Source organism: Gigantopelta aegis, chromosome 3 (genome assembly GCF_016097555.1).
Source record: "Gigantopelta aegis isolate Gae_Host chromosome 3, Gae_host_genome, whole genome shotgun sequence".
In the NCBI taxonomy this organism is placed as follows: Eukaryota; Metazoa; Mollusca; class Gastropoda; order Neomphalida; family Peltospiridae; genus Gigantopelta; species Gigantopelta aegis.
In genome coordinates, this window is record NC_054701.1 from 1116729 (window position 1) to 1139541 (window position 22813).

Here is a 22813-nt window from a genome sequence, read left to right on the forward strand (position 1 = left end):
TCATCAGATATGACATTCCCGATGTTATTTTTCCGTTGCCAAGACTGGACCAATGGGACGACATTAAATTGTAATAAATGTAACAGAAATGTAATTATTGGTGCATCACCTTTCCCTTTTTGAGTTTCTTCAGTAGTCTGGTGTCCTTGTCAAGATCATTTAGATCTTCTTCGTTCAGTTCTGAGTCCAACTTCCTCTTCTTAAGCTCAAGTTTTTCTTTCTTCTTCTTCTTTTTATCTTGTTTCTCTTTTTGTTTAGACCAAGGAAGTGTCTGTACCCATCACAAATAGAAAAATAATAAACATTTACTGATGGACTGAATTACCATCATTGAAATGATTTGTTTTTAATCAATGTTTTAAGATCAGAGAAACCCCAGGTGATCTTTCATCAGTCATTATGTTCGTTTAGCTATACTAACAGTGCTGTCAACAGTGTTTTTGACTGGTTGAACGAAAGGTCAAGTTAACAAACAACAATACTGGCTGTGGTAAGATCTTTGATGGAGATTAACTCCTGGCAATTAGTAAGAGATGTCACCTATTGAAAAGTCGTCTTCAGACTTTTTAACAGCACCATATAAATATTTGACACGACACAACACCAATATTTATCACTGTGAAATATCCACTTGTGGTGTTACAGTGTCCAGTGTTCAAGATTAACAATATTCCGATATCCCGGGGATACCAGGATTTAATTTTGGATACCAGACTTCAATAACCCAGTATCCCATAGGGATATAATGATGATGTTGGTGGGTTTTTTTTTAATCCTGCGTTTTTATTTTTCACTGAAACAATGAAAGTAGTAATTTACTGATGAAGTTAAGTAACAGCTTGTCCAAGTTTGTTATGGTGTTATTTATGAATTTCATTTAAGTAGGATACTAAATTCTCAGGTGGGATACCAGATTTTGAAATGTTAGTATCCAACTGGGATACTGCCCAAATGTTTTAATCTTGAACACTGATGTCCCTTATATAGCCTGATAGACCAGTTTTATGTTCCTTGTGATACAACATCCATATGACAGATTACATCTTTTTATGCACCAGTTTTATGTTCCTTGTGATACAACATCCATATGACAGATTACATCTTTTTATGCACCAGTTTTATGTTCCTTGTGATACAACATCCATATGACAGATTACATCTTTTTATGCACCAGTTTTATGTTCCTTGTAATACAACATCCATATGACAGATTACATCTTTTTATGCACAGTGTAAAATTCTGATTGAAGACAGTGACTTATTGTTACCTTTGGAGGTCTTTTCACTTTGACTTTTTTACTTTCACGTTCCATCTTCTCCAATCTGTGCTTCTCCTGATACTTGTCTCTGAAAAACAAGCAGCTAATCTTTGAGGAAAATCAACATTTAATCAATAGATATTGGACAATATAATAATCGCATTCACAAGAAACCTAAAACAATTTCAGTTTTTGACAAACTTCAAAAAGCTGTTCACAAGAATGAATAGTTCTGCGTGGTGTACCTGTAACTAATGTTTTTTACATCAATTTCAACCGGCTGGAAATCTGTTATCACTCTCCCTTTCAGCTCTGGCATCTTGGGTATTTTCAAAAGACCAAATCCTGTTGCCAGCTTTCCAAAATCAAGGTCTGAAATGATAAGACAATATTTTCTGATTTCTATACAGCAGGGCTTGCGCTGTCGGTAGCCAAATTAGCCATTGGTTGAATTTTTTTTTAAATGGCTAATAAAATTTGCAAGTGGCTAAAATTTTGGCTAAGCCATTTTCTATCTTCTGATGTGCACAAACTGTTACATAATCTATCCGACACCTCAAACATAATAATCGCTCGACCAGTAACGAGAAACGGTGTCATCTAGAATACAGCGTAGGCCCAATGAAGTTTGCTTATTTTAATAATCATGGTTATTAATTTTAACGGCATGCATTCAACATGTATGAAATCTGTAACTTGTTATTTTAACTTTATAAAGTCTTTGAACCAAAGTAATAAAAACAGACCGACAACATGTGTCAATTTGAATACACATGCCAGTTCAGGGCCGAAAGACATTCCATTTGGCTAATATTTTGGCTACAGGTATTTTTGATCCAGGGTGAGCCGTGATACAGTTGGCAAACAATTATTGTCTCCAACTAAAATTCTAGGTATAATGGACAACACCTTCCATGTCCAAAGAGTCCATAACACTAATATGAAACTGAACGAAACCTTTTGGATTCTCTGACTTCTGTTTTTAATGACAAAACAAATTGGCATTGAGACTTTACAAAATTAGGGTAGTCAGAAAAAGGGACAAATTAATTCTACTGACTTGATTTATACACTACATACAGCTACAGGATACAGCATTTGATTTCATTAGTGGAAACTTACCTTTTACTCGGAAAATCATACTACACTCATGTTTTGCATAGGACTGCACAAATGAAACAAAAGCTCTCATTCCTTTTTCATACATAGCTCTGAAATCAGAAAGAAAATTGATTCTAGATTTGTGAAATGCTTGAAACAAGGGACCTAACAATACTGTCCAGTTGTAGATCATTAAATACACAATGACACAGCCTTTTTAACAAAGATATGTAAAATTAACAATTACTTTTGTAAATCTTACAAGAACAAAATGAAGAGTTAAAAGTTAAAGTTTTCTTTTTATAACGACAACACTGGAGCACATTGGCTACTGGACTGACAATTAGTCTCAGAGAGAAAAACTACTACATTTTTCCATTAGTAGCAAGGGAACTTTTATATGCACCATCCCACAGACAGGATAGCACATACCATGACCTATGATATAGCAGTAGTTGTGCACCAGCTGGAATGAGAAACAGCCTAATAGGACCACCAATGGAGATCAATTGTAGACCGATTGTGCACCAGGTGAGTGCTTTACCACTGGGCTACGTCCTACCCCACAGACAGAATTAATAAATCAGGTGAGTGCTTTACCACTGGGCTACGTCCCACCCCACAGACAGAATTAATAAATCAGGCGGTGCTTTACCATTGGGCTGTCCCACCCCACAGACAGAATTAATAAATCAGGTGAGTGCTTTACCATTGGGCTACGTCCCACCCCACAGACAGAATTAATAAATCAGGCGAGTGCTTTACCATTGGGCTACGTCCCACCCCACAGACAGAATTAATAAATCAGGCGAGTGCTTTACCATTGGGCTACGTCCCACCCCACAGACAGAATTAATAAATCAGGCGAGTGCTTTACCATTGGGCTACGTCCCACCCCACAGACCCACAGACAGAATTAATAAATAAATCAGGCGAGCTTTACCATTGGGCTACGCCCCACCCCACAGACAGAATTAATAAATTAGCTTGAAAACTCTTCATTTTAAAACAAAAATATCAGGAAATGCCCAGCCAATCTTATTGAATGTATATCATGACCATTGAATGTATATCATGACCAGTTGTTGTAGAACACAGGAATGAATCTACTTTGATCTGCAACTGATATCTAACAGTATTTTCAACAAACTGAAGACGGCTGTCCGCCAGTGCTGAGATTTAACAAGTTTTATTCTCAATACAAACCTGTCACTGATGGCGAATGACTGCAATTTGGGCAAACAGTTGATGACTGGAGAACGTTTCTCAACCTCTCTCAGTGGAACCTACAATCAAACACAGTTTAACAAATTCAATGTTTATTCTCGTACAAATGAAAATAATATCAGGTTTTAGTTTTTGGTTCATGCAAGTATGAACCGAGAAAATGATGTGCACACTATATAACTCTTTGTAGATTTTTTCTTTCTTTTCGGTTTGACAAAGATTTGAATGCAAAAAAAACAGTAAGCATCTCTGGACCAATCCGATTGCTGTAAAGTGTATAGATGCAAAGAAAATTTAATTACAGTATAACCTTGATTTACCGCCAACTAAGGTACCAATGCAATTTTGGCCTTATATCGAGTTGGAGGTATAGTGAGGGTGAGGGGGGGGGGGGGGGGGACAAGCTGTGTATGAATCCAACAATTTTTGATGGTCGTGGCACTTACAATGTCCCAGGCTTGTTTTAATTGGGCATGAAGATAGTGGCTCCCCAAAGCAATTGTTGCCGTCACTCAATAACACAAAGCAGTTACTGTATACTACCAGTGGTCATCGGTGTTAGATTTTCACCAATCACCTGGTTAATTAAAGCATTATGATTGATAGGATTTGGGCAGATGGCGAGGGTGGCAGTAAATCGAGGGAATTAAACCGAGATACAAATGGTACTTGAACAGAGGTTGGTGGTAGGCGGGGTTGGCATTAAATCCTGGGGGGAGGGGGGGCAATAAATCGAGGGTACACTGTATTTCAATTTAACTTGGGTATTACAATGGCTGGGTGTTGTAAAACCATTAGCCTGGGGAGCAGTGGGTCACAGGCGTGTATTTTTACCATCCCAACCTGTGCCCCACTTAGTATATCAATGGCTGTGATATCAATGGCTGTGGTATGTACTGTTCTGTCTCCAGTAAAATGCTTATATCAAAGATCCATTGCTGCATTTTAATAGTAATAAGCTACATGTCTGCAGTGGGCTTCCTCTGTGTCGGTCAACCATGTGACAAATATTAATATGTTTACACTCCAAACAGCTGTAGTTTAAAAGATGCTGAGGTGTTGTTTAACATGTAAACTAAAGAATAAAGTAAGCCCTACCTTTTGATTTATCTGAATAAACTCGATGTATGTATCTTCTGTGGGTAGAAGCATTACCAGAGCATTTCCAGCATTACCAATCCTAGCAGTTCTGCCACACCGATGTACAAAACAGCTGAAACATAGACAATCTGTAGAGAACATCTGACTTTCACACTGATGTACAAAACAGCTGAAACATAGACAATCTGTAGAGAACATCTGACTTTCACACCAATGTACAAAACAGCTGAAACATAGACAATCTGTAGAGAACATCTGACTTTCACACCGATGTACAAACAGCTGAAACATAAACAATCTGTATAGAACATTGTGACTTTCACACCGATGTACAAAACAGCTGAAACATAGACAATCTGTAGAGAACATCTGACTTTCACACCGATGTACAAATAGCTGAAACATAAACAATCTGTATAGAACATTGTGACTTTCACACCGATGTACAAAACAGCTGAAACATAAACAATATGTATAGAACATCGTGTCTTTCACACCGATGTACAAACAGCTGAAACATAAACAATCTGTATAGAACATTGTGACTTTCACACCGATGTACAAAACAGCTGAAACATAGACAATCTGTAGAGAACATCTGACTTTCACACCGATGTACAAACAGCTGAAACATAAACAATCTGTATAGAACATTGTGACTTTCACACCGATGTACAAAACAGCTGAAACATAAACAATATGTATAGAACATCGTGTCTTTCACACCGATGTACAGAACAGCTGAATCGTAGACAATCTGTAGAGAACATCTGACTTTCACACCGATGTACAAAACAGCTGAAACATAGACAATCTATATAGAACATCTGACTTTCACACCTATGTACAAAACAGCTGAAACATAAAGACAATCTGTATAGAACATCTGACTTTCACACTGATACCGGCCTCGGTGGCGTCGTGGCAGGCCATCGGTCTACAGGCTGGTAGGTACTGGGTTCGGATCCCAGTCGAGGCATGGAATTTTTAATCCAGATACCGACTCCAAACCCTGATTGAGTGCTCCGCAAGGCTCCATGGGTAGGTGTAAACCACTTGCACCGACCAGTGATCCATAACTGGTTCAACAAAGGCCATGGTTTGTGCTATCCTGCCTGTGGGAAGCGCAAATAAAAGATCCCTTGCTGCCTGTCGTAAAAGAGTAGCCTATGTGGCAACAGCGGGTTTCCTCTAAAAAAATCTGTGTGGTCCTTAACCATATGTCTGACGCCATATAACCGTAAATAAAATGTGTTGAGTGCGTCGTTAAATAAAACACTTCTTTCTTTCTTTCACACTGATGTACAAAACTGCTGAAACAGACAATCTGTATAGAATATCTGACTTTCACACCGATGTACAAAACAGCTGAAACATAGACAATCTATATAGAACATCTGACTTTCACACCGATGTACAAAACAGCCGAAACACAGACAATCTATATAGAACATCTGACTTTCAAACCGATGTACAAAACAGCTGAAACATAGACAATCTATATACATCTGACTTTCACACCAATGTACAAAACAGCCGAAACATAAAGACAATCTGTATAGAACATCTAACTTTCACACCGATGTACAAAACAGTACAAAACAGCTGAAACCTAGACAATCTGTATAGAATATCTGACTTTCACACCAATGTACAAAACAGCTGAAACATAGACAATCTATATAGAACATCGTGACTTTCACACCGATGTACAAAACAGCTGAAAATCATAGAGAGTGAAACCCTCAGAACTGATCCTCAGTAAACCTGAATTTCCGTAACCTTTAGACTACTGGATTAATTCTTGAGTTTATAATTTTTACTGATATATATTCTCTTAAATATTTTAGAAATACATAAAATAAAGTTCATATATGAATCGGTAAGTATTATTTTTGTGGGTTTTTTGTCATTTTTATGATATTTTAGATCAGTTAATGGCGATTAAAATTAAGCAAATTTTTTAAAAAGTCACGTTTACTTACGGGCATTTGTGGCCAGCTGTCCAGTATTTATGTCCATTATTCCCGATAACAGTGGTTTTGTGACCAGAATTTAAAAAAAGAAAAGAACTATGATTCATATTGCAATATTTGGTGATTTTCGTTGCTGATAAAACAATCAAATTTATTATCAAATTAGCTGTCACAATCAGCTATCGATCCCTGAAAATGACCGCGACGTGCCGCCATTATTGTTAAGCAAAAATACTTGCCGAAAACCACTTTTTGAACTCAAAATTCCAAGCTATTTTCCACAGAAAAACAACAAACCAAAGCTAGCATGCTGTAGAATAAACTGTTTCCTGTTAAGAAAACACGTTTCCGGTGAGTGTCATGTGCAAAACGGCGGGAAATATGAATTGGGGAATGCACTGTATGCAGTGTACAGTACATGTATGTTGACTGGCATGACGCCGGGTGAGATATCTCACCTGCAGTAGTCAGACGGTTAAAACCAGACGTTTTTTCCCAGTGTCTTTTTTAATATCAGTTCAGGACAGAACTTCTTCAACCCAGATATCCTTAAAACCAGACTTTTTATTTGGTCCTGTAGGTGTCCAGTTTAGAAAGGTTTCACTATATCTATGTTCAGCTGGGGTAGGAACAAAAGAAGATTCTCTGCTATGAACATGTGATGAGTGATCTGATGACAACAAACCTGGCAGAGCTGGGTGGATCGTACTGTATGACCCAGTGAACGTCGGGAATATCCACGCCACGAGCCATGACGTCCGTACACACGAGAATACCACTGTTTAAACCGCGGAACTTGGCAAAAATCTTATTTCTCTTCTTTTTCATCTTCCCGTGAATACACAGAACCTGCTGTTTCTTCATCAGTCTAGAATGAGGAACAAGCAATGTAGCATATTCCAACTTCTCACATCTTAAGCATAACCTAGATCATACAAATGTCATATTTACTGTTAAAATTCAATTCCTGGTGAACAATTGTTAAATAGGCAGCTGCCGCCTTCCACATATTTATTACTAAATGACCTGGAAGTAGGACACTTTGACTGAATTATTGATTTATTCATATACACTAACACTAAGGACAAAGTTGTTTGAATAATGTTCGTCAATTTTGTAAAGTTACCCAAAGACTAATGTATGAATGCTTCTTTTTTATTAGTATAATGAACTGAAACCATCAATTCTTTATTATTTACAGTGTTATATTTCTTCACTGTGTTACTACCAGGGTTGTTTTATCGCCTTTCACTCACTGTTGAATAGCTTTAGTGAAGTAGTCGACACAGGCACATGTACTGAAGAATATCATCACCTTTTCCTTCTTGTGCTGGCGAAGAAAATGTATCAGTTGATTGAGTTTGTCGTTTGCATTCACAATCTGTAACACAAGAAATCACCAATATAGTCAAACACTAGAAAACATTCGCAATCCGTAACAGAAGAGATCACCAATATAGTCAAACACTAGAAAACATTCGCAATCCGTAACAGAAGAGCTCGCCAATATAGTCAAACACTAGAAAACATTCGCAATCCGTAACAGAAGAGCTCGCCAATATAGTCAAACACTAGAAAACATTCGCAATCCGTAACAGAAGAGCTCGCCAATATAGTCAAACACTAGAAAACATTCGCAATCCGTAACAGAAGAGCTCGCCAATGCCAATATAGTCAAACACTAGAAAACATTCGCAATCCGTAACAGAAGAGCTCGCCAATATAGTCAAACACTAGAAAACATTCGCAATCCGTAACAGAAGAGCTCGCCAATATAGTCAAACACTAGAAAACATTCGCAATCCGTAACAGAAGAGATCACCAATATAGTCAAACACTAGAAAACATTCGCAATCTGTAACAGAAGAGCTCGCCAATATAGTCAAACACTAGAAAACATTCGCAATCCGTAACAGAAGAGCTCGCCAATATAGTCAAACACTAGAAAACATTCGCAATCCGTAACAGAAGAGCTCGCCAATATAGTTAAACACTAGAAAACATTCGCAATCCGTAACAGAAAAAATCGCCAATATAGTCAAACACTAGAAAACATTCGCAATCAATATAGTCAAACACTAGAAAACATTCGCAATCCGTAATACAAAAAATCACCAATAGTCAAGAAATCATTCACAATCTGTAACAGAAGAAATGTTCAGCAGTAACACAACAGAATAGATGTTTAACGACACCCCAGCATGAAAAATACATCGGCTATCTGGTGTCAAACTATGGCAGAGGCAAACAAACAAAGTGATGATCAACATCAATATAAAAATTGAAGAGGCAAATAAAAACTCAGTGTAAAGAATTGTGCAAAAAATACAAATATCACAGATAGGTAATATTAAAATTTAGAATAAAAGTCAGTATCACGTAGAAATTGTAATAAAAGTTTGTTATCCAAATATATCTTTTCTAGCTTCAGATGATTACACTCCATCAAAATGTATCATATCATCAGAGTACACTGACAGTGCACACACTGATGTGGAGGATCCTTCTTGAAAATAAATGAATGGGTCAAATATGTATGACTGATGTGAGCACGACACAAGACTATTTCATCCTTCCTGTGCTGCCTATAGGAGGATTGCCACTCTCCCAGAACTGGCTTGACTGCATGAAGCTTATTCGCGACTGCAGCATTTCAATCATTTTGCCAAGTCGAAAAGATAAATTGGTTGATACTATGTTTAAAATCTGTATACAGCAAATCAACATTGGCATGAGACAAATCCAAAGCACACTTGGCAGCTGAATCTACCTTTTTATTACCCCTGATGCACAACAGATGACAGGCAGTTATCAAATTGCCTCTTTTTTTCAATAAAAATGTTCAACAATATTAATGTCAAATCAAAGCTTATACCATCAGCTCAAAGACTATAGTGAGATGAATAGCATGTAAAAGTTTTCTAAAATCTACAGTAAAATGAATACCACGTCAAAGTTTTCTAAAATCTACAGTGAGATGAATACTATGTAAAGTTTTCCAAAATCTACAGTGAGATGAATACCATGTAAAGGTTTTCTAAAATCTACAGTGAGATGAATACTATGTAAAGTTTTCTAAAATCTATAGTGAGATGAATACCACGTCAAAGTTTTCTAAAATCTATAGTGAGATGAATACCACGTCAAAGTTTTCTAAAATCTACAGCGAGACAAATACCATGTAAAGGTTTTCTAAAATCTACAGTGAGATGAATACCATGTAAAGGTTTTCTAAAATCTACAGTGAGATGAATACCATGTAAAGGTTTTCTAAAATCTACAGTGAGATGAATACCATGTAAAGTTTTATAAAATCTATAGTGCGATGAATACCATGTAAAGGTTTACTAAAATCTACAGTGAGATGAATACCATGTAAAGGTTTTCTAAAATCTACAGTGAGATGAATACCATGTAAAAGTTTTCAAGAGATGCTGGTGTCCTCTGGACAGGTGTTTTCGAGGACATCTTTTCCTTGACCGTGATTCGAAGAGGATTTCTTAAACCAGCTCTTATCAAACACTCCACCTCCTCAGTCTGTGTGGCTGAAAACAGCCCCGTCCGTCGCTGTTTGGGCAAGTAACTTAAAATACTGTTGATGCTGAAAACAATAAGAGTGTGTTTTAAGACTTTAACATAAACAGCTGACACACAACAGTAGAGGCAGTTTGGGGCTATCTGACGCCAGAGGTGACACACAACAGCAGAGGCAGTTTGGGGTTATCTGAAGCCAGAGGTGACACACAACAGTAGAGGCAGTTTGGGGCTATCTGAAGCCAGAGGTGACACACAACAGTAGAGGCAGTTTGGGGCTATCTGAAGCCAGAGGTGACACACAACAGTAGAGGCAGTTTGGGGCTATCTGAAGCCAGAGGTGACTACACAAGTATTAAGTAAATGCCCTTTCATTACAAAGAAATAGAATACTTGTGCCCAGACATAGTGAGAGAAGAGACCCAGTGTTACATCAACTCGTAGCACTTCTCCAGACAGTACAGCACATACCACAGCCTTTGATGCATCAGCCATTGTGTGCTGTGCATGCTGGGATGGAAAAACCCAATGCTGCCCCCAAAGAGGATTGATCCTACAACCCTACACATCCCATGGTGAGCACTCTACCTATTTTACCTGCCCAGCCTGTCAGTGTAAATACTACATTTCCTAGTCAGGTCCTGGTTGTCATAGTTACTAGAGCAGAGCTTCTCTACTTGTGTACCAAGTGGTACTACGACACTGATATTCACAAATACAAAGTTTATTATCCCAGGATACCTCGAGTCAACATTTTGTTCAATAAAGGATTAACACTTACGTATTGCATAATATTCATGATTTCGGATTCATAAACAGTGTGTCAGTGCTTAACTAGGTTCAACAAAACTGCATGTGACATTTTCACCACGGTTACTGAACGCCTTGTTATGTTATGTTAAAGCCAAACCAACCTGGATTCAAAACCCATCTCGAGAAGTCGATCAGCTTCGTCTAGCACAAGAACTTCCTGAAATGAGTTGAAATTATGATGACCCATATTGATCATTACACAGACAAAATACACTTAATATACGTAAGTAATCATGTGTAGCTGAAAGCTCAAAATAACTGGGTTTGTGCAATTTTTGAAGTTTAATAGACAATTTGGCGAATTTTTCTAGCCCTGATATGCCAGTCAAAAGTAGGTCATGGTGACCTAGTTATGGTATGCAACACATCACCATCCCAAGTTGTATTTGCATGCAAGGTTTGATGATCCTATATGAATTGATAAGGAAGATATGGCCCTAGTAAAGAGTTCCTTTCATGTGCAGTAATGTAAAGTAGGTCATGGTAACCTAGTTATCAGGGCTTGCGCTGTCGGTAGCCAAATTAGCCATTGGCTAATTTTTACCAAAAGTGGCTAATTAAATCTGCATATGGCTAAAATTTTGGCTAAAGACATTTCCCCCCCGTGTTTCTTCTTTTTTTACACTGCAAATGACAACTTCAAAACAAAATTTTCATAATAGTATACTTTCCGGTAAATCAATAAATGTCGGCTAATCTCGATACGTACGATATGCAAATGAAAATGTCAACGGCAATTTTTTTTTTTTTTCAATATACATATTTTTTTTATTATATAAATATATAATATCACAAAATATAGCATTTATTGTTAAAACAAAGACTTTATTTACGCCGTGTAAATTACTGGTGTTCCTTTGAAGTAGGTCTTCAATGCTGATTACAACCAAGCCAAGTTCATGGTCGGCGGGTCACGTCTGACAATAAACATTGCATGTGTTTAAACGGTCTACGAAAAACCCAATACCTATTATTTTAAAGTACCACAAAGAGGGTCATTAACGCTGTGGTATTTCATAGTGGCATGTATTGTGTCAGGTAAGTTTGTCAAAACAGATTATTCAGATCAGTGCTCAGCGACATGCAGTACAGTTGGATCAAAATAGTGTGGGCTCTGTGCACGTGGCCGCCTTGTGATTACAGCATGGTGACCTTGGTTTGGCAGCTAACTTCAAAAGGTGGCCCTGCGGGTATTTAAGCACAATGAACTCAAAATAAATAAAAACAATAGATTCAATTATTAATCTTAACATCCTTGATGTCATATTCATTAGGTATATACGTTGATGTCGCAGGGAAAATACATTTATTTCTATGCTATTATTGCGAGGTTAACATGAGTCAACGGAAACTCGACAACCGGGGGCAATTATCAAGTCGCAAAACTATCTGCGTTTGGCTTTAAATCTCCCAATAACATTGATGATTGTGTCGAAAATACTGAAAAGACATCGACATGTGAAGTGACAAGGCCATCAATTAGTGCTACACGAAAATTCAGGGATTGTTGGATGTTTGGCCGATCGTGGTTAAAATATAATGCTCGTTTAAAAAAGATGTTTTGCACTGTATGCCTTGAAGCTGAAGTAAACAACACTTTCACTATGGGCTGTAGTGCTATGAAGAAGGACCTGATAACAAAATACGAAACGGCAAACGGTAACTATTTACAAATTTACTACCATTTTGTTATAATACTTATATCTTTTTTTTTTTATTGTGAAACATATTAAAGTGTCAAAAGTGCATGTATTCCCACCTGTCAATCTACACCGACATCGATTGTTAAACCAATAAGAAATGTGTATTTGGTACGCTGTTTCTGTCTTTATGGAGTTGTGACGATTGTAACTAATTTTATTTAGTAGAACAAAGAAATACAAATTAAAAAATAGTTTTATTCTCTTTTAGCTTTGCTTTAGTTGATTATAACAAATCTGTGGAAGTTAAGTCTATTAGTATTTGATTGTATTGTATTTTGTTTGTAAAAGAGACCGTTTTATGCACCTTTTTTTTTGCAAACTGTATTTTATCTTTTTATTGCCAGGGGTGGGGTATTTAATTTGTAAATAATTTGAATATATAAATGATGTAATTGAATATTATTATTATTAGTAGTAGTAGTAGTATTTTATAATAATAATTATTATTATTATTTTGTTGTTGTTGTAGGTGACAACAGCCATGCAGCAGCCGTATGTGCCGTGAAAGAGTGTGTCAACATGGACAGAGTTAGGGAGATTGCCATGAATAAATCAAAGTCAGCCATTGTTGCAGCCCTCAGAAATGTCCACTTTGCTGCCATCAACAACCTTCCAAACACACTTGTTCCTCGATTGAACAAACTGTGTATTGCACAGGTAAATCCATTTGCACTTTACAATAATATATAGGTAATGGATACATTACATTTCAAATTACACAAATAAATAATTAATACATTATGTGTAGATAAAATTTTATTTTTTTAGTGGCAAATTCAGTAATATTAAACATATATGTAGTTATTTAATTTTGTTAATATTTTTTAATCCAGGGATCAGCTCAGCTGAATGATTTGAATGTTGACGAGCACACGAATTACACACACAACAGCAGTGTCCAGGGACTCCAGAAGTCATTAGCCGATGTCATTGAAGATTCATTGCTTGAAAGAGTAAATAAATCTGAACTGTTTAGTTTAATGCTTGATGAATCTACAGATGTTTTTGTTCATCAGAACATGATTGTGTACATTAGATTTTTAGAAACTATTTGTGGCACATGTACCACCCAGACAGTTTTTAGGCATTAAACAGTTGGATGTTGCTGATGCTGATAGTATAACAACAGCATTGTTAGAGATGTTGAAATTGAAAGACATAGATGTAGATGGTCTAGTTGGGGTTTCAACAGATGGGGCCTCTGTTATGACAGGAGTGAAATCTGGGGCGGTGGTTAGGCTTAGGGAGGTAAAGCCAAGTCTGTTAGCTACTCACTGCATTACTCACAGATTAGCTTTAGGTTGTGGGAAAGCAAGCAGCTGATAAAGTTAGATATCTTGTCAAATTTCAGGAAGTTTTGAATTCTATGTTCAAATATTTTGACAAATCTCCCAAAAACATGGCAAAGTTAGAAAATATTCAGGAAGTATTGAAAAGCAGCCAGGGCACCAGACTAAAACCGGTATTTCACACTAGATGGCTTAGTTTTGAAGGTAGTGTTCAAGCTGTTGTAGATAACTATAGCAGTATAGTCAGTGTATCCATGGAAGACTGGAGTGCAAAGGCCCTGTCGATGCACAAACCCATTACAACTTACACATTTCTGTATGTTGCACACTTTCTTGCAGACATTCTGTCACACCTGGCTATACTGTGCAAGTCCTTCCAAAGATCGGAGCTCAATTTTACAGAAGTAAACCCACTGTTGCACTCCACAGTACAGATAACTGAAAAGTTGGCAGACAGTAAGTCAGGTCCCAATATGTGAAACTTTCTTACCAGAGTACCTACCTCTCCAGTCACCAACACTCTTGGATTAGTCTGCTTCGAGTTAAATGGACACACAATCAGGGATGGGGTAAACCAGAGGAAGCAGGGATGGGGTAAACCAGAGGAAGCAGGGATGGGGTAAACCAGACGAAGCAGGGATGGGGTAAACCAGACGAAGCAGGGATGGGGTAAACCAGAGGAAGGAAGCAGAATCAGCATGTGAGCAGTTTGTGGGTAATTTGATTGGGAATCTAAACGACCGATTCACAGATAAAGGGGATGTGATGTTGTCAGCTCTAACCAAGCTATTTGAACCATCACTCATTGTTGGTAAGGAGGAGCTGTTAGATGTCTGCACCACAGAGGTTTCCAAATATTTAGGCAGGTGCGGGGATGGGCCAGTAGGTGTGGCAAAGAGTGAGATACAGAGTTTTTTGGCATTTGCTAAAATACAAATAAATGAAAATAAAATGATGTTTCAGTCTGTACAGCAAACACTGCAGTTGGCAATCAAGAACAGGGCCACATATCCTAGAGTGTGTAAGGCTGCGCAGAGGCTGACAGTGGTACCAGTGTCCACAGTGGACTGTGAGAGAGGCTTCAGTTGACAAAACTTTATAAAAACAGATTTACGAAACAGCCTCTCCACTCAAACTCTCAAACATCTCATACGGATATCAACAGACAAAACACTAAATGAGCAGTTCAACTACAACATGGCATTTGATAAATGGAGTGGACAAAAAAAATGCAGAATTCTAACGCAGAAGTATTAATTGATAATGAAAGAGAAAGTGACACTTAAACAATAAAAATTAAATGAACAGTAACAATGACTGAAATAGTGCTACCATAGGTGTTTTAGTTTGTGCTATTAATGTACAATGTATATTGTTTTGGATTTTGTGTTTACAGAATGTGTATTTATTATTGTGCTTCCTGTTATTATTTATGTAGTTATAACTTGTATGTATTTGATGGAGAAACTGAATCAACATAATAATTAAAACGGACCTTAAAACTGATAGTGCTGGTTTTATTCAACAATTTTGGATACTGTATGTGATTTATGTCCTTGATTTGTGATTTATGTATTGATATGTTTGTGTTGAATTTATGTCCTTGGTTTGTGATTTATGTATTGATATGTTTGTGTTGAATTTATGTATTGCTATGTTTGTGTTGAATTTATGTCTTGATATGTTTGTGTTGAATTTATGTCTTATGTATTTATGTTGTAAACAGTATCGCTGCAGTGATGACTGGTTTTATGTACATGTATATGAAAATGAAAATATGAATAAAATTAAATGATATTTGATCCAAATGGCATCGTTATATTTTTGATAAGAAACATTGAAAATATACTAAATTAGAGTATTTTAGCTTAATTTAGATTTGGCTAAAGACTTTTAATTTTGACTAATGAAAATCATAATTGGCTAAATTTTTGGCTAAAGACATTTTTCACCCAGGGTGAGCCCTGAGTTATGGTAAGTGAAACACCACCATTCCAAGTTGTACATGCATGCAAGGTTTGATGATAATCCTATATGACTTGATAACAAAGACATGCTCCGAAAATGAAGTGTTCAGATGGATGGACGTCATACCATAATATGACCCGTGACGTCATACCATAATATGACCCATGATGCCATACCATAATATGACCTGTGACGGCATACCATAATATGACCTGTGACACCATACCATAATATGACCCGTGACACCATACCATAATATCACCTGTGACGCCATACCATAACATGACCTGTGACACCATACCATAATATGACCCGTGACACCATACCATAATATGACCCGCGACACCATACCATAATATGGCCTGTGACGTCATACCATAATATGACCCGTGATGTCATACCATAATATTACCCGTGACGCCATACCATAATATCACCTGTGACGCCATACCATAACATGACCTGTGACGCCATACCATAATATGACCTGTGACGTCATACCATAATATGACCTGTGATGTCATACCATAATATGACCCGTGACGCCATACCATAATATGACCCATGACGCCATACCATAATATGACCTGTGACGTCATACCATAATATGACCCGTGACACCATACCATAATATGACCCGTGACGCCATACCATAATATGACCTGTGATGTCATACCATAATATGACCTGTGACGCCATACCATAATCCTGTGACGCCATACCATAATCCTGTGACGTCATACCATAATATGACCCATCAAAGACAGGCATATATGAAAATATAAAGAAATAATTAAATGAAATTCGTGTCTAGAAGTAAATATAATGCAGGTAGCATATCACTGACAAAGTTGTAACAAACCAGTTCCTTGACATTTGCCGCTAAATTGAGACCGCTCTGTTTTCTACTGAACATATCATCCAGTCGTCCGGGAGTTGCTATCACAATATGTCCTCTGAAATTACACAAATATCTACACGGTTTATTTCAAAAGGAAACCGTTTAACTAAAAACATATAAACAAAGAGGAAAATACCACCCCCTCCCTCAAATGCTTTCATATCCCATCATTACACAAGGCTTTGGTAATCAAAGAGACCCTGGTATTAAATAGGTAAGTTTTATCTTTCATTTCTAGACCCAACTGTTGTAATAAGAACTGCCTATGTGACAGTTTTATCTTTCATTTCTAGACACAACTGTTGTAATAAGAACTGCCTATGTGACAGTTTTATCTTTCATTTCTCGACACAACTGTTGTAATAAGAACTGCCTATGTGAGTTTTATCTTTCATTTCTAGACCCAACTGTTGTAATAAGAACTGCCTATGTGACAGTTTTATCTTTCATTTCTAGACACAACTGTTGTAATAAGAACTGCCTATGTGAGTTTTATCTTTCATTTCTAGACCCAACTGTTGTAATAAGAACTGCCTATATGACAGTTTTATCTGTCATTTCTAGACCCAACTGTTGTAATAAGAACTGCCTATGTGACAGTTTTATCTTTCATTTCTAGACCCAACTGTTGTAATAAGAACTGCCTATGCGACAGTTTTATCTGTCATTTCTAGACCCAACTGTTGCAATAGCCTTCCTAGATACTAAAGGGCCCTCATTAAACAATTCACTTTCATTTCTAGACCCAACTGTTGTAACAGCCTTCCTAGATACTAAAGGGCCCTCATTAAACAATTCACTTTCATTTCTAGACCCAGCTGTTGTAACACCCTTCCTAGATACTAAAGGGCCCTCATTAAACAATTCACTTTCATTTCTAGACCCAACTGTTGTGACAGCCTTCCTAGATACTAAAGGGCCCTCATTAAACAATTCACTTTCATTTCTAGACCCAACTGTTGTGACAGCCTTCCTAGATACTAAAGGGCCCTCATTGAACAATTCACTTTCATTTCTAGACCCAACTGTTGTGACAGCCTTCCTAGATACTAAAGGGCCCTCATTGAACAATTCACTTTCATTTCTAGACCCAACTGTTGTGACAGCCTTCCTAGATACTAAAGGGCCCTCATTGAACAATTCACTTTCATTTGTAGACCCAACTGTTGTGACAGCCTTCCTAGATACTAAAGGGCCCTCATTGAACAATTCACTTTCATTTGTAGACCCAACTGTTGTGACAGCCTTCCTAGATACTAAAGGGCCCTCATTGAACAATTCACTTTCATTTGTACACCCAACTGTTGTGACAGCCTTCCTGGATACTAAAGGGCCCTCATTAAACAATTCACTTTCATTTCTAGACCCAACTGTTGTGACAGCCTTCCTAGATACTAAAGGGCCCTCATTAAACAATTCACTTTCATTTCTAGACCCAACTGTTGTAACAGCCTTCCTAGATACTAAAGGGCCCTCATTAAACAATTCACTTTCATTTCTAGACCCAACTGTTGTGACAGCCTTCCTAGATACTAAAGGGCCCTCATTAAACAATTCACTTTCATTTCTAGACCCAACTGTTGTGACAGCCTTCCTAGATACTACAGGGCCCTCATTAAACAATTCACTTTCATTTGTAGACCCAACTGTTGTGACAGCCTTCCTAGATACTAAAGGGCCCTCATTAAACAATTCACTTTCATTTCTAGACCCAACTGTTGTGACAGCCTTCCTAGATACTAAAGGGCCCTCATTAAACAATTCACTTTCATTTCTAGACCCAACTGTTGTGACAGCCTTCCTAGATACTAAAGGGCCCTCATTAAACAATTCACTTTCATTTCTAGACCCAACTGTTGTGACAGCCTTCCTAGATACTAAAGGGCCCTCATTAAACAATTCACTTTCATTTGTAGACCCAACTGTTGTGACAGCCTTCCTAGATACTAAAGGGCCCTCATTAAACAATTCACTTTCATTTGTAGACCCAACTGTTGTGACAGCCTTCCTAGATACTAAAGGGCCCTCATTAAACAATTCACTTTCATTTCTAGACCCAACTGTTGTGACAGCCTTCCTAGATACTAAAGGGCCCTCATTAAACAATTCACTTTCATTTCTAGACCCAACTGTTGTGACAGCCTTCCTAGATACTAAAGGGCCCTCATTAAACAATTCACTTTCATTTCTAGACCCAACTGTTGTGACAGCCTTCCTAGATACTAAAGGGCCCTCATTAAACAATTCACTTTCATTTCTAGACCCAACTGTTGTGACAGCCTTCCTAGATACTAAAGGGCCCTCATTAAACAATTCACTTTCATTTCTAGACCCAACTGTTGTGACAGCCTTCCTAGATACTAAAGGGCCCTCATTAAACAATTCACTTTCATTTCTAGACCCAACTGTTGTGACAGCCTTCCTAGATACTAAAGGGCCCTCATTAAACAATTCACTTTCATTTGTAGACCCAACTGTTGTGACAGCCTTCCTAGATACTAAAGGGCCCTCATTGAACAATTCACTTTCATTTGTAGACCCAACTGTTGTGACAGCCTTCCTAGATACTAAAGGGCCCTCATTGAACAATTCACTTTCATTTGTAGACCCAACTGTTGTGACAGCCTTCCTAGATACTAAAGGGCCCTCATTAAACAATTCACTTTCATTTGTAGACCCAACTGTTGTGACAGCCTTCCTAGATACTAAAGGGCCCTCATTAAACAATTCACTTTCATTTCTAGACCCAACTGTTGTGACAGCCTTCCTAGATACTAAAGGGCCCTCATTAAACAATTCACTTTCATTTCTAGACCCAACTGTTGTGACAGCCTTCCTAGATACTAAAGGGCCCTCATTGAACAATTCACTTTCATTTCTAGACCCAACTGTTGTGACAGCCTTCCTAGATACTAAAGGGCCCTCATTGAACAATTCACTTTCATTTCTAGACCCAACTGTTGTGACAGCCTTCCTAGATACTAAAGGGCCCTCATTGAACAATTCACTTTCATTTCTAGACCCAACTGTTGTGACAGCCTTCCTAGATACTAAAGGGCCCTCATTAAACAATTCACTTTCATTTCTAGACCCAACTGTTGTGACAGCCTTCCTAGATACTAAAGGGCCCTCATTAAACAATTCACTTTCATTTCTAGACCCAACTGTTGTGACAGCCTTCCTAGATACTAAAGGGCCCTCATTAAACAATTCACTTTCATTTCTAGACCCAACTGTTGTGACAGCCTTCCTAGATACTAAAGGGCCCTCATTGAACAATTCACTTTCATTTGTAGACCCAACTGTTGTGACAGCCTTCCTAGATACTAAAGGGCCCTCATTGAACAATTCACTTTCATTTGTAGACCCAACTGTTGTGACAGCCTTCCTAGATACTAAAGGGCCCTCATTGAACAATTCACTTTCATTTGTACACCCAACTGTTGTGACAGCCTTCCTAGATACTAAAGGGCCCTCATTAAACAATTCACTTTCATTTCTAGACCCAACTGTTGTGACAGCCTTCCTAGATACTAAAGGGCCCTCATTAAACAATTCACTTTCATTTCTAGACCCAACTGTTGTGACAGCCTTCCTAGATACTAAAGGGCCCTCATTAAACAATTCACTTTCATTTCTAGACCCAACTGTTGTGACAGCCTTCCTAGATACTAAAGGGCCCTCATTGAACAATTCACTTTCATTTCTAGACCCAACTGTTGTGACAGCCTTCCTAGATACTAAAGGGCCCTCATTGAACAATTCACTTTCATTTCTAGACCCAACTGTTGTGACAGCCTTCCTAGATACTAAAGGGCCCTCATTGAACAATTCACTTTCATTTCTAGACCCAACTGTTGTGACAGCCTTCCTAGATACTAAAGGGCCCTCATTAAACAATTCACTTTCATTTCTAGACCCAACTGTTGTGACAGCCTTCCTAGATACTAAAGGGCCCTCATTGAACAATTCACTTTCATTTCTAGACCCAACTGTTGTGACAGCCTTCCTAGATACTAAAGGGCCCTCATTAAACAATTCACTTTCATTTCTAGACCCAAATGTTGTGACAGCCTTCCTAGATACTAAAGGGCCCTCATTGAACAATTCACTTTCATTTGTAGACCCAACTGTTGTGACAGCCTTCCTAGATACTAAAGGGCCCTCATTGAACAATTCACTTTCATTTGTAGACCCAACTGTTGTGACAGCCTTCCTAGATACTAAAGGGCCCTCATTGAACAATTCACTTTCATTTGTACACCCAACTGTTGTGACAGCCTTCCTAGATACTAAAGGGCCCTCATTAAACAATTCACTTTCATTTCTAGACCCAACTGTTGTGACAGCCTTCCTAGATACTAAAGGGCCCTCATTAAACAATTCACTTTCATTTCTAGACCCAACTGTTGTGACAGCCTTCCTAGATACTAAAGGGCCCTCATTAAACAATTCACTTTCATTTCTAGACCCAACTGTTGTGACAGCCTTCCTAGATACTAAAGGGCCCTCATTAAACAATTCACTTTCATTTGTAGACCCAACTGTTGTAATAGCCTTCCTAGATACTAAAGGGCCCTCATTAAACAATTCACTTTCATTTCTAGACCCAACTGTTGTAATAGCCTTCCTAGATACTAAAGGGCCCAACTGTTGTAATAGCCTTCCTAGATACTAAAGGGCCCAACTGTTGTAATAGCCTTCCTAGATACTAAAGGGCCCAACTGTTGTAATAGCCTTCCTAGATACTAAAGGGCCCAACTGTTGTAATAGCCTTCCTAGATACTAAAGGGCCCTCATTAAACAATTCACTTTCATTTCTAGACCCAACTGTTGTAACAGCCTTCCTAGATACTAAAGGGCCCTCATTAAACAATTCACTTTCATTTCTAGACCCAACTGTTGTAATAGCCTTCCTAGATACTAAAGGGCCCAACTGTTGTAATAGCCTTCCTAGATACTAAAGGGCCCAACTGTTGTAATAGCCTTCCTAGATACTAAAGGGCCCAACTGTTGTAATAGCCTTCCTAGATACTAAAGGGTCCTCATTAAACAATTCACTTTCATTTGTAGACCCAACTGTTGTAACAGCCTTCCTAGATACTAAAGGGCCCTCATTAAACAATTCACTTTCATTTCTAGACCCAACTGTTGTAATAGCCTTCCTAGATACTAAAGGGCCCTCATTAAACAATTCACTTTCATTTCTAGACCCAACTGTTGTAATAGCCTTCCTAAATACTAAAGGGCCCAACTGTTGTAATAGCCTTCCTAGATACTAAAGGGCCCAACTGTTGTAATAGCCTTCCTAGATACTAAAGGGCCCTCATTAAACAATTCACTTTCATTTCTAGACACAACTGTTGTAACAGCCTTCCTAGATACTAAAGGGCCCTCATTAAACAATTCACTTTCATTTCTAGACCCAACTGTTGTAATAGCCTTCCTAGATACTAAAGGGCCCTCATTAAACAATTCACTTTCATTTCTAGACCCAACTGTTGTAACAGCCTTCCTAGATACTAAAGGGCCCTCATTAAACAATTCACTTTCATTTCTAGACCCAACTGTTGTAAAGGGCCCAACTGTTGTAATAGCCTTCCTAGATACTAAAGGGCCCTCATTAAACAATTCACTTTCATTTGTAGACCCAACTGTTGTAATAGCCTTCCTAGATACTAAAGGGCCCTCATTAAACAATTCACTTTCATTTCTAGACCCAACTGTTGTAACAGCCTTCCTAGATACTAAAGGGCCCTCATTAAACAATTCACTTTCATTTCTAGACCCAACTGTTGTAATAGCCTTCCTAGATACTAAAGGGCCCTCATTAAACAATTCACTTTCATTTGTAGACCCAACTGTTGTGACAGCCTTCCTAGATACTAAAGGGCCCTCATTAAACAATTCACTTTCATTTCTAGACCCAACTGTTGTGACA

General features: G+C 37.9%; 1 protein-coding gene across 4 annotated transcripts in view; it reads right to left on the minus strand.

Annotated features, from left to right (window-relative positions):
- Window positions 1–22813, minus strand: part of LOC121367345 (ATP-dependent RNA helicase DDX55-like) — a 43015-nt gene that overhangs the window by 1661 nt on the left and 18541 nt on the right. For all 4 annotated transcript variants that reach the window (XM_041491455.1, XM_041491454.1, XM_041491452.1 and 1 more), the window contains 11 exons: window positions 16834–16927; window positions 11113–11168; window positions 10076–10265; window positions 7921–8045; window positions 7350–7532; window positions 4686–4800; window positions 3567–3646; window positions 2382–2470; window positions 1505–1631; window positions 1269–1347; window positions 110–271 (listed from right to left, as the gene is read on the minus strand). In XM_041491455.1, coding sequence (XP_041347389.1) covers window positions 110–271; window positions 1269–1347; window positions 1505–1631; window positions 2382–2470; window positions 3567–3646; window positions 4686–4800; window positions 7350–7532; window positions 7921–8045; window positions 10076–10265; window positions 11113–11168; window positions 16834–16927 — 1300 coding nt within the window. The remainder of the gene's footprint in view (window positions 1–109; window positions 272–1268; window positions 1348–1504; window positions 1632–2381; window positions 2471–3566; window positions 3647–4685; window positions 4801–7349; window positions 7533–7920; window positions 8046–10075; window positions 10266–11112; window positions 11169–16833; window positions 16928–22813) is intronic.